Source organism: Saccopteryx bilineata, chromosome 2 (genome assembly GCF_036850765.1).
Source record: "Saccopteryx bilineata isolate mSacBil1 chromosome 2, mSacBil1_pri_phased_curated, whole genome shotgun sequence".
In the NCBI taxonomy this organism is placed as follows: Eukaryota; Metazoa; Chordata; class Mammalia; order Chiroptera; family Emballonuridae; genus Saccopteryx; species Saccopteryx bilineata.
In genome coordinates, this window is record NC_089491.1 from 392,642,897 (window position 1) to 392,655,323 (window position 12,427).

At 50.4% G+C, this 12,427-nt stretch overlaps 1 protein-coding gene across 7 annotated transcripts in view; it reads left to right on the forward strand.

The window, feature by feature from the left end:
* The window catches only part of ULK2 (unc-51 like autophagy activating kinase 2), a 53,163-nt gene extending 40,948 nt beyond the window's left edge, over positions 1–12,215 (forward strand). For 3 of the 7 annotated variants that reach the window (XM_066264370.1, XM_066264371.1, XM_066264376.1), the window contains exons 21-27: positions 1,944–2,093; positions 3,428–3,636; positions 5,010–5,203; positions 5,548–5,666; positions 5,950–6,107; positions 8,813–9,048; positions 10,590–12,215. In XM_066264370.1, coding sequence (XP_066120467.1) covers positions 1,944–2,093; positions 3,428–3,636; positions 5,010–5,203; positions 5,548–5,666; positions 5,950–6,107; positions 8,813–9,034 — 1,052 coding nt within the window. In that variant the 3' untranslated portion in view covers positions 9,035–9,048; positions 10,590–12,215. The remainder of the gene's footprint in view (positions 1–1,943; positions 2,094–3,427; positions 3,637–5,009; positions 5,204–5,547; positions 5,667–5,949; positions 6,108–8,812; positions 9,049–10,589) is intronic. The other 4 variants (XM_066264375.1, XM_066264377.1, XM_066264374.1 and 1 more) reach the window with 3 other exon arrangements.
* The last annotated feature ends 212 nt before the right edge of the window (positions 12,216–12,427 follow it).

The following is a 12,427-nucleotide window of genomic DNA, read 5'->3' on the forward strand; positions in this document are numbered from 1 at the left end:
CTCCTGTTTGCATCTCCTTCCCTGGTTCTCTCTGTTAAAGAGACGGTCTCTTTGTTAGCTTGTTTCTCTCCTGGAGATCCCAGCCTCCCTTTCTGCTTACCATCAGAGTCTCCATTGTGTTCAGCGGTGCCCTGAGGCCTAGACTTCCCCGTGATCTGTTTCAAGTAGAGTCAGTTTCCTTGGAGAAAGTTTCAGAATCTCTTCTCTCTGCCCCCTTCAAGCCTCCGGGGAGATGCTGTACCCCATTACTCTAGAGTGGACATGAGGACAGTGACCCATTTCTCTTAGAGCAGCGCCCTGCTTTGGGAGCCTGGTGCTGGCTGGGTCAGGGTGGAAACCTCTGGCCTTCCTGGCTGTGTCTACCGGCCTGGGACCTCTGCCCCTAGTGACGGGTGAGCTGGGGTGAGGGAGGAGTGGCCTGGGACCTCTGCCCCTAGTGACGGGTGAGCTGGGGTGAGGGAGGAGTGGCCTGGCTCAGAACTCCCGCTGCCTGAGAAGGGGCTGGGTGGGGACACAGAGCTTGCTGAGACATGAGTCGCTCTGCTGATGTTCGTGCTTCATTTCCCTTGTGCCCTCAGGACAGTTTCCAGAGAAAGGAAATGGCTGCTTTTAAAACATTTCCACCAGGTGTGATTGTGTCACGGGGAGCAGTCTGTGGTGCTCCTCTGGAAGTTCCCCTTCTGTGGGCCTCCTGCTGGAAGCAGGAGCTGTGACAGTTTCTGAAAACAGCTTTCCCGAATGATCGTATTGTGTAGAATTGCTATTTCTCATTCTCTTTATAAAGAAGTTTAAATTCCATAGAAATTTATGTGAATGTGTTGTAAGTTAAGTCCAAGTTTATGGATATGAAACCAGATATTTTCTTAATTTTTAGGCATAAAGTACATCTTTGATCATTTTTATCCTCTTTTTTCTTTCTACCACATGAACTTGGTTATCACCATTTTAAATTATGAATGTCTTTTTCTAATCATGAAGTTTCAGTTTCTGAAAAGAAAAACTACTGATAGTGGGAAAACCTTAAGCAAAAACTTAAAATAGTCATTAGTTTTTAAAACATACCCATGACTGTCTTTAAATATTTTCATACCTGCCTAAATGAAGACATAAAGATAATGCATCAACTAAAGAGAGTATCTGTCATTTTTCACATCTTGTGTAATAGTAGATACTATTAAATTAATTTGCACTTGTTATTCCCTTGCTCCTAGAATGTCTTTATGGGCCCACTTTATTGCTATTAATTCAATGCTTTAAATTTTTTACACTCTATTGCAGATAAGATAGACACTATGAGGCAGTTTTTTTTCTGTATCTGGTTCAGAGTCTCTCCTTAAAATTTATGATTTATGTTGTTAACTACCTCCATTCTGTGGTCTCAGAAATGTAATGTTTTTCAGATGCTTGAGTGTAAAAACACTTAGGACAACTTTTATTGATTCTACTTGGTTTAGTGGGTGGGGGAATTTTTACCTTCTCTTCATTTGGGCCCAAGTGAGCTCCTCACGCCCCTCTGACGCCCGTCCCACCTTCCTTCCTGACAGTCGCCAGGGTGCCATTCTGTGGCGTAAATGTACGTGGACTCAGTTTTCTGTGTCCTTCTATAGCTCTGTTGCTATGGAGACTCCTGATCTCCTCAGCCTTACCTCAAATTTTTATCCCATTTTTGGTTTCTACTTTTTCAAATTACCTTCAACAGGTGTGTCAAGTGTGTGCAGTTCGTGTATTTTTAAAAGTAAACAGAAATTATTCTGAATACTAGGCTTTGATGTGAAGAAGATTCACAGTCACAGAAATTATACCATAAAATACTTTTAAAGGGTATCTGTATGGAATGCTTATTGTAGAAGAAGCCTGGTATAGAAGTACAGGTCTCCCCGTAACCCCGCCCCCGAGTGTGCTCGCTGTCACAGTGACATGATGCTTGTGCCTTTCTGTGGCAGCCCCCGCGGGAGCCTGTGGTGGTGTGCTGGCTCCGCCCGTGGGCACAGCAGCAAGTTCCAGGGCGGTCCTGTTCACGGTCGGGTCTCCGCCACACAGTGCCGTGGCCCCCGCTTGTGCCCACATGGTCCTTCGGACAAGAGCGGCCTCAGGTGAGGAGCTGCCCCACGTGGTGTTTGGTTGGTGTGTGGGGTCCAGTGTTCTGACGGTGACTGGCGGGCGGCTTAGATAAGTCACGTAACTCTCTGGAGGTTGGGTTCGCTTTCCAATGACAAGGAAATACATATTTTTGTTTTTTTATCGTAAAGGGTTGTAAGGAGTAAATGAGGCAATATTTGTGGGGGAAAAAAAACCTTTATGAAATAGAAGTACTGTATTATTATATATTTGCAACAATGTATAGTAAGTGTGACTGCAGTGCTGAGCCCTGTTGCGTCTGCCGTGCTCCCCAGCGTATTCGGAGGCTTGTTTGGTACATCCAGTAAAGGTACCAAATGAAAGGTGGTTGTTTATCTCTGTTTTGCTTTATTCGAATCCTAAGTTCTATCCTTTTTTTTTTTTTTGTACTTTGGGTCCTGATCTTTGCAATTAATCCTAATACACAATTGGCAAGCTGATGGATTTGTTTTCTCATTCATACACTGTCAGTAGGGTATTAATGCCAAAACTTAAGAAAGTATTTAGATTGGACTTGCAAGGGGTCATCATGTGACACTGCTTCATATATTGGACCTGGGGTCCTTCAAGTTCTCTCCTGCGAAATAAGTTACTAATCAAGATTCAGTACCTTAGTAAGCAGAGGATATAAATAGGTAACAAGAAAGGAAGTAGAACTAATAATCTTGTTTCTAAGGTTTTAAATGTATTAAGTGATAACAAAGTAGCATTTTAATAAAGTAACATTTTATGCCTGCTTGCTAGCAGGTACAACAACCCAATGCCCGTGGCGCTGGGCTTGGGCAGCTCTGTGCTCGCTCTCAGCTGCGTTACAAGCTGTGGCGCTTCTCCCAGCACTGGGAAAATGGTCATGTGTGCTCTGTGACACCCCGTTCCTGATGATAATACCACTTTGGAATATTAATCACAAATTGTTCAGAAAAGGGAAAAACTTTGGACTGTATTACAGTGTTATTTGTGATATAAAAAATGTGAAACATAAATGATTTCAGATAAGCATTACCTTTATAAATGTAGTGAACTGCTATTGTGCCCACTGAGTTTATGGTTATGGTGGGACAGAAGACATGTATATGCTACAAATTCGTTAGAAACAGAGTATTTTAAAAAGTGGCTATGATGATATCTGTAAAATATACATGTAGAAAAGGAATAAAGGTCAACATGGAAAAATACACCTATTCCTATGTCCAAATAGGGGATCAGCGACTTCTCCTGTGCTGTGTGCTTTGCTCCTTGTACGGTGGGCGTGGCAGGGGCTGACCAGGCACTCACTCTGGGCCCTGCGCCCGTGTCCGTTCCCTTGCAGTGGGCTCCAGCGGCTCCGGGGGTTCCCTGTGCTCCACCAGCGGCCGTGTGTGCATGGGCTCCCCGCCGGGGCCGTGCTGGGGGTCCCCCCCTCCGGGAGCGGAAGCGGCTCCGAGCCTGAGATACATGCCTTATGGTGCTTCCCCCCCCAGCCTGGAGGGGCTCATCAGCTTCGAGGCTCCGGAGCTGCCGGAGGAGACGCTGATGGAGGTAGGGAGACAGCGCGGTGACAGTCTTGGTGCCACCGGGGTGTGCCCACGGGGGTGCTGGTGCTGGTGGAGGAGCAGACAGAGTGCCAGGGCCGTCTGACGTCCCTCCCTCCCTTCCCGCACCCTGAGTGCCAGGGCCGTCTGACGTCCCTCCCTCCCTTCCCGCACCCTGAGTGCCAGGGCGTCTGACGTCCCTCCCTCCTTTCCCGCACCCTGAGTGCCAGGGCCGTCTGACGTCCCTCCCTCCCTTCCCGCACCCTGAGTGCCAGGGCGTCTGACGTCCCTCCCTCCCTTCCCGCACCCTGAGTGCCAGGGCGTCCGACGTCCCTCCCTCCCTTCCCGCACCTTTCTCTTCTGTCTGAGAAACGGGGCTGTGACATGTGCCCGGGAGAAGCTCTGGGTGCCAGGAGGTGGCTGGTGGAGGTTTTGTGTCCTTTATTTTTTTAATCTGAAGTTGATTCACTACTTACAGGAATTTTGAAGTATAATCTTTCTCCTGAAACCATAAAGTTTTATTCTCTAAGCTTTTTTTAAATTTTTTAATTTTTTTTTAAATTTTATTTTTATTTTTTACAGAGACAGAGAGAGTCAGAGACAGGGATAGACAGGGACAGACAGACAGGAACGGAGAGAGATGAGAAGCATTAATCATCAGTTTTTCATTGTGTGTTGCCACACCTTAGTTGTTCATTGATTGCTTTTTCATATGTGCCTTGACCGTGGGGCTTCAGCAGACCGAGTAACCCCTTGTTCGAGCCAGCGACCTTGGGTCCAAGCTGGTGAGCTTTTTGCTCAAACCAGATGAGCCCGCACTCAAGCTGGCGACCTCAGGGTCTCAAACCTGGGTCCTCTGCATCCCAGTCCAACGCTTTATCCACTGCGCCACCACCTGGTCAGGCTCTCTAAGCTTTTTTTTTTCATGAGAGAAAGATGAAGCAGGTGAACTCAGGTTCAAAGAAATAAACTGTGACTGGAAAGGCCAGACGGGCTCTGTTCCTCAGTCTCGACTGGAGCTGGCATTCCGTGGGCCACACTGTGTCCTTGGTCCCTGCATGCACTGCTGGCTTAGTCTGCGTTTCCAGTTTAGATGGTTAGTTCTCTAAACCAGCTGAAGAGTCCATTTCTCTTTCTGCGGGACCTCCGGCATTTCTGTCTTGTGTGAGTGAGAAATAGTTCACATGTGAGTTATGACGCACACACAGGTTCAGTGGTGATTTTGAAAACGTGTAACGCAATCTAAGACTGGAAAAGCAGTCCTCGGAGTCTTTCTCGGTCTCCCTCAAATGGGATGTAAATTATGTTGTCACGTGCCATCATCCTGACGTTGGCAAGGACAGTGACATGGGCAGTGCACTCACCCTGGGCGTGTCTAAGGCGGGTCGCTCTGCGCAGCGGGAACACACGGACACCTTGCGCCACCTGAGCCTGATGCTGACGTTCACCGAGTGCGTGCTGGACCTGACCGCCGGGCGGGGCGGCCCCGAGCTCTGCAGCTCGGCCGTGTCGGTGTACCAGATCCAGGAGAGCGTGGTCGTGGACCAGATTGGCCAGCTGAGCAGGGACTGGGGGTAGGTCCCCCCCGCCCCTGCTGCTCCCCCGCCCCTGTCGCTCACGGTCGAGGGAGGTCTTGTTCTCAAGGGAGGATCGCAGCTCGTTAAACGCTTTGCCGCGGGCCCTGCCTTATTCCCTCAGGCTGGACTGGACGCCTGAGCCGGGACTGAGGGGCGCCTTCCCCCTGCAGGTTCTGCAGGGGGGGGGGGAGTTTGACAGAGAGACCCCACTGAGGTTTAGCTGCGCCTGTCATGCAGTGACACTGGGGGGGGGGTCCCGCACTGGGCGTGGCGAGGCGCTGCGTGGCGCAGGGGCTGGCCGGGCTGGGGGTTCCTGCTCACGTGCTTCTGTCCGGGCGCAGGCAGGTGGAGCAGCTGGTGCTGTACATGAAGGCCGCGCAGCTGCTGGCCGCGTCGCTGCACCTCGCGAAAGCGCAGATCAAGTCCGGGAAGCTGAGTCCGTCCACGGCCGTGAAACAAGGTATGGGGGTGCTGGGCGGCCACTGTTCCCGCGTTCTCCGGTGGGAGAGGCCGCCGGCCTTCTGCTTCTGCCTCTGCCTTTCCATCTTCCATCGACACAGAGGGCGGTCAGACGCCGCCGCCTCAGTCTTCCCGCCGGAAAGGGAGCGTGGGAAGGAATCGATTTCCAGTCATTTTCTAAAAATAATTGTTTGGTGTCATTTCCCTTAAATCGTCAGGAAAGCTTCGTGTCACTGTGACGTCACTTCTGAAGGAAAATTTAAATTCTCTCAACTTTTTTTCAGTTGTCAAGAACCTGAACGAACGCTATAAATTCTGCATCACCATGTGCAAGAAACTCACAGAAAAGCTGACCCGCTTCTTCTCTGACAAGCAGAGGTTTATTGACGAGATCAACAGCGTGACTGCCGAGAAGCTCATCTACAGCTGTGCCGTGGACATGGTAACGCTCTCTAGGGCGCAGCCCTCTGCAGTGTCCCTGATCGCGCAGAGCGGCTCCTGACGGAGCGTGTCCCTGACGCTACCCAGCCCTTTAAGGGGACCCGAGGCCCTGCCACTCCCACGTCCCCAGTGCTGTGATTCCCTCCTGCTGGTCGTGGACTTATCCTTTAAGTGACATGTAAAGTAACGGGGGTACCACATTTGGTGTAAATTTGGCCATAACTCTGAAAACCTTGCTAACATTGTGATTACTAACGTTATCATTTCTGCCTCTGGGGGAAACTTTGCCCTGAAGTGTGGGTGATGTTGAGGACTGTTACAGAGCAGTGGTGAGTGGGGGACGTGTATCCCTGACCCATCTTATTGTCACACAGTGCATCACGGACCCCCTCCCCCTCCCAGGCTCTCTACCTCGCACGCACTGCTAATCACATCCTTGGGCCTGATATTGAAAGCCATTATAATAAAGAGTTGCACAGCCCTGGCCGGTTGGCTCAGCGGTAGAGCGTTGGCCTAGCGTGCGGAGGACCCGGGTTCGATTCCCGGCCAGGGCACACAGGAGAAGCGCCCATTTGCTTCTCCACCCCCCCCCCTCCTTCCTCTCTGTCTCTCTCTTCCCCTCTCGCAGCCGAGGCTCCATTGGAGCAAAGATGGCCGGGCACTGGGGATGGCTCCTTGGCCTCTGCCCCAGGCGCTAGAGTGGCTCTGGTCGCGGCAGAACGACGCCCCGGAGGGGCAGAGCGTTGCCCCTGGTGGGCGTGCCGGGTGGATCCCGGTCGGGCGCATGCGGGAGTCTGACTGTCTCTCCCTGTTTCCAGCTTCAGAAAAATGAAAAAAAAAAAAGAGTTGCACAAAAATAACTTTGGAATATAAACTGTTGACATGAAGAATATGCATTGTATCACTCTATACCTAATTAAGACAATATGATATATATATATTTTTTACAGAGATAGAGTCAGAGAGAGGGATAGATAGGGACAGACAGGAATGGAGAGATGAGAAGCATCAATCATTAGTTTTTCGTTGCAACACCTTAGTTGTTCATTGATTGCTTTCTCATATGTGCCTTGACCGTGAGCCTTCAGCAGACTGAGTGACCCCTTGCTCGAGCCAATGACCTTGGATCCAAGCTGGTGAGCTTTTGCTCAAACCAGATGAGCCCGCGCTCAAGCTGGTGACTTCAGGGTCTCGAAACTGGGTCTTCCGCATCCCAATCCGATGCTCTATTCACTGAGACACTACCTGGTCAGGCTGATAATTTTTTTATAGAAGTTGTGCCAGGAAAAATACTCTCAAAAGGAATCGGGACGCTGCTCTCTTTGCTGATAATAAGAGCCATGTAGTGTCACTGAGTCCCTTCCTCCGCCTGGCTGCTTAGCTCAGAGAGGGAACCACTTATGTTTAGTTCCTTATTTTCCTGGCTCTGATTTTCTGTGTTCATTTTGTTTGTCTTGCTATAAGTGGCTTTCAGTTATCTTTGGAAGGATTCAGCATATTGACAGGTAGATTAGGACACTGGATCACCAACAGTCCAGGCATCTAACGACTAATGAGAAAACCAAAATGCCATTGGGCAACTCAGATATTCACACCACAGTTGTCCCCTGTCTGGAAAGCTCCGCCCACCTTCGCTGTTGCCTGGCTACTACTCCTGCTTCGTTATGACTCGGCCTGAGTCCTAGAGCCTCACGGAGGCTTCCCTGACCCCCTCTCCCTCCCACGGTCAGGTGAGAGGCACCTCGTGTGTGTTCTGGGCCCCGGGGGGCTTCCTCCTAGGGCAGCACAGGCCCCTTCAGTTAGAGCGCCTGTGTCTCCCAGCCCGTGAGCCCCTCTGTGTGCTCAGTGCCCGTCTCTGAGTGAGGGGGTGACTGCACCACCTCAGTTACACTGGTAACTGAAAGAAGAGTCTGAGACCTGACATTAACATCCTCTGGCTCTTTTGTCATGACACAGTCTGCTTCAGTGAAGTGCCAGGTTGCCCCGTGTGGAAGTGCATATTTAAATGTTGGGTTTTTTTTGTTTGTGTTGTTTTTCATGGCAGAGACAGAGAGAGAGAGGGACAGATGGGACAGACAGACAGGAAGGGGAGAGAGATGAGAAACATCAGTTCTTCATTGCAGCTCCTAGTTGTTCATTGATTGCTTTCTCATATGTGCCTTGACCGTGGGCCTTCAGCAGACTGAGTGACCCCTTGCTCGAGCCAGCGACCTTGGGTCTAAACTGGTGAGCTTTCCTCAAACCAGATGAGCCTGCGCTCAAGCTGGCAACCTCAGAGTCTCGAACCTGGGTCCTTGGAATCGTAGTCCGACGCTCTATCCACTGCGCCACCACCTGGTCAGGCTAAATGTTTTTACTATTATTGAGTTATTTTTAGAGAGGCAGAGGGCGAAGCATTTGTTCCATTTTAGTTGTGCATTCACTGCTTGCTTCCCTGTGCCCTGATCAGGGATCAATCCCACAACCTTGGTGTTTCAGGATGACTTTAACCGACTGAGCTGGCCAGCCAGGGCTCTGAACGTGTGTGTTTAAATGAGCTTTGTAGTGAGGTCCTAGGAGAGCCCAGTGAGAAGCACAGGTTCCGGTCACGAAGGCCCAAGGACCCGAGCCTGTGCTGGACGCAGAACTGCTCCCGTGCCAGGCAGCTCCTCCTGTCGATCGCTCGTCCACGAGTCTTGTTTCATGTAGTTTGTATCCTTCGCTCAGACCGGATCGATTTCGGGTAGACTCCACGTACAGCTGCAGTACCCAGACGGACCAGTGTTTTCTGGAGAAGAATCTTCTTGTGTTTGTTGCCTGGCCCCAGGTCCAGTCGGCAGCCCTGGACGAGATGTTCCAGCAGACAGAAGACACGGTTCATCGCTACCACAGGGCAGCCCTGCTGCTGGAAGGCCTGACGAAGATTCTCCAGGACCCTGCAGATATTGAAAATGTCCACAAATGTAAGTGGTTTAAAGAGGAGCGTGGCTCCCACAGGCCCGGGACGAAGCGCCTGGAGTCTGGAGTCGCACCGCCTGGGTTTCAGTATTGGTTTTCTGGTCTCGGGCACATCACTTGCCCTTCCTGTCGTCTCAGTTTCTTCCACAGGAGAAGGGGACCGGGCCTGCCTTGCCGAGGGTGAGGAGTAGAGAGAGTGCTTGTTGTAAAGCTCTGATGTCTAGATTTTTTTTTTTTCTTTTCTGAGGCTGGAAATGGGGAGAGACAGTCAGATAGACTCCCGCATGCGCCCAACCGGGATCCACCCGGCATGCCCACTAGGGGCGACGCTCTGCCCACCAGGGGGCGATGCTCTGCCCCTCCGGGGTATCGCTCTGTTGCGACCAGAGCTACTCTAGCGCCTGGGGCAGAGGCCAAGGAGCCATCCCCAGCGCCCGGGCCATCTTTGCTCCAATGGAGCCTCGGCTGCGGGAGGGGAAGAGAGACAGAGAGGAAGGAGGGGGGGGTGGAGAAGCAAATGGGCGCTTCTCCTGTGTGCCCTGGCCGGGAATCGAACCCGGGTCCCCCGCACGCCAGGCCGATGCTCTACCGCTGAGCCAACCGGCCAGGCTGATGTCTAGATTTCCACACTGAGTTCTTGCGACAGTGGGCACACTCGTGTGTGCAGAGGACTTAGTTTTTGTGTGTGTGTGTTTTTTTTGTATTTTTTTTTTCTGAAGTTGGAAACGGGGAGGCAGTCAGACAGACTCCCGCATGCACCCGACCGGGATCCACCCGGCATGCCCACCAGGGGGCAATGCTCTGCCCATCTGGGGCGTTTCTCTGTTGTGGCCAGAGCCATTCTAGCGCCTGAGGCAGAGGCCACGGAGCCATCCTCAGTGCCCGGGCCAACTTTGCTTCCAATGGAGCCTTGGCTGTGGGAAGGGAAGAGAGAGACAGAGAGGAAGGAGAGGGGGAGGGGTGGAGAAGCAGATGGGCGCTTCTCCTGTGTGCCCTGCCCGGGAATTGAACCTGGGACTCCTGCACGCCAGGCTGACGCTCTACCACTGAGCCAACCAGCCAGGGCTGCGTACAGTTATTTTACACCTCGTGGGCTTGGCAGTCGCAGACTGCACCATGTGTTTGGTTCACATGGAGACCGCCCCAGCCCCAGGGTGGTATCACTGCTCCGCACGCACACGGGACCTGGGTTTTCAGGAGGCAGCGGTGGACCCGTAGAGGGTATGTGGGCACCACATCTGGAAGAGCCACAAGGGATGGCAACTCTCAAATTATTTGCAGTTGTGAGCAAGCTAGCTGATAAAACCTAAATGTTCCTTATTCATTCAGCATGCTAATCTAAACTTGACCATTGTGCAGCACTAAACTGCAAATCACGTCTAAACAATTGTCAGGCAGAAAAAGAAAAAATACTCGGAACACTGGGGGCAAAACAGAGCAGACACGAGGGTGTATAGGTAGGGAGCTCGTGCTTTTTTGTTAGTGTTTCTTTCCTTGGTTTTGCTACTATAAATGATGTTTATTATGCATTTAATTTTATTTCTAGATAAATCTAGTATTGAAAGAAGATTGTCGGCTCTCTGCTATAGTACTTCCACGGTGTGAGCAGCAGCGTGTCCCGGGGACCAGTGCTGGGCTGGGAGGGGTCCCTCCGGGCACACGGCTTGGGTCCGCAGCCCCACCCCCGGGAACCTGGCTCCTTACCTGGTGACTACCAAAGAACAAGCAGTGATTTCAAAGCAAAATAATCCCAGAACTACACATTTGTAGGAAATCTGCCTTATTGGAGAAGTCACCCCTTCCTTTGTCCTTGTACAAGCAGAAGCAAGTCTTCCGCTGGGCTCTCAGCTTGAACTTGGTAAATAAATGTACCTTAGAACCAGATCTGGTGACCAGCACATTTATTCTGGAGGAGAGTTAAGAATGAAGCAAAGTGAGCAGCCCTCCCTCGCTCACCGGAGGACTGTGTGAGTCCCCGTGTTCACCGAGGTATAAAAGCAAACAGAAAACCCAGCTCTGACCCAGGCAGTGCGCTGCAGGGGGTGAGTCTGTCTGAGTCAGAGCCTGCCGCCCCGCAAGAGCTCAGGAGGAAATGGCGTAAGGAGATGCGCAAGGTGGCGCTCAGAGGCATCGAGAAAGCTTCGTTGTGGTCTGTAAGGACACTTGGAACTCTTCCATAATTAATCTTTGATCTATTGCACTAATTTATTAAAACAACTCTGTATTGGATTTTGCAATTTAAAACTAATTGAGGCACAATGGACTTGTTTAAAAAGCATTTTACTTGATTATATACACACGCCCTTTCCAGAATTCACATGTAAATCTCCAGTGGACTTTTCAGCGCAAACCCCTTGTGTTCATGCGACCCTTTGCATTTTCTTGACCTCTGCATCCACACCCATGGGCTCTCAGCCTGGCTCTGAGCTGCTGGTGGTTTGCTTGGGCTTTGTTTTTCGTTGTGCATGCCAGGCCGAACGTGCATTCATGCCTGTGACTCCCAGGTTTATCGAGGCGGGGTTAATTTGGGCAGTTTTAGAAAAAATGTCAATCAAGGGATACCCTCAAGAATTTAATAGGGGCCGAAACAAAGTAGGTGATCTCAAGGCTTGTTAATGACATGGGGTTTCTACATGAAATTAGTGAAAAGGCAAGGTTTGTTTTCTCTTAGGAAGACAGGCAGCTCTCTCCAGCCTGACACGCATTTCCCGTGCGAATCTGGACAGTGCGGCAAAGCGCGTCGTGGAGGACGTGGGCAGGGGCAGCCTGCAGAAACGACCCGTGCCCACGCTGTCTGCGATTCCGTCTCTCATTTACCTGCTGCTTGAATACTTGAATAAACCACTCTCCAGTTTTAATCCTTTGAAAGAATCCTTTTAGATAATAAATCTGAACGCTCACAAATGGCACAGAAGCTTTGGCATTAATCTAATTCTGATGTACCAATAAAAGAAAAAAAAACGTGGTTTTCCTTTACTTTGACAAAGTAATGTAATTTTACCTTATTTATCTGAATGAAATTCCAGCAGTTAATTTGAACATTTATTTATATGACGTTTGTATTTTTAGGTCTTTAATACAGTGTTTCTACCTCTCATTTGTAACCGCATGCATATTCTTAAACCTAGGTATAATTCACCGCATTGTTCAATAAATAGCCTTTTTATTATCACCTGTCCAGATGTAAATTAAGGTAAAAATAAACCTGACAGCGTTTCTGGGGTAATGCTGGGTCCATGTCACGTGGCTTTTCAAGCCAGGTCCTTCCTCGGTGAGTTTGGGAGTTTGGTCACGGGAGCCCTTTGCCCTGTCCCAGGGTCTCTGGAAGCACAGACCAACGGGGACTCCTGTCCCTCTCTGCAGGGGTGTAAGCCCTGGTGTGGG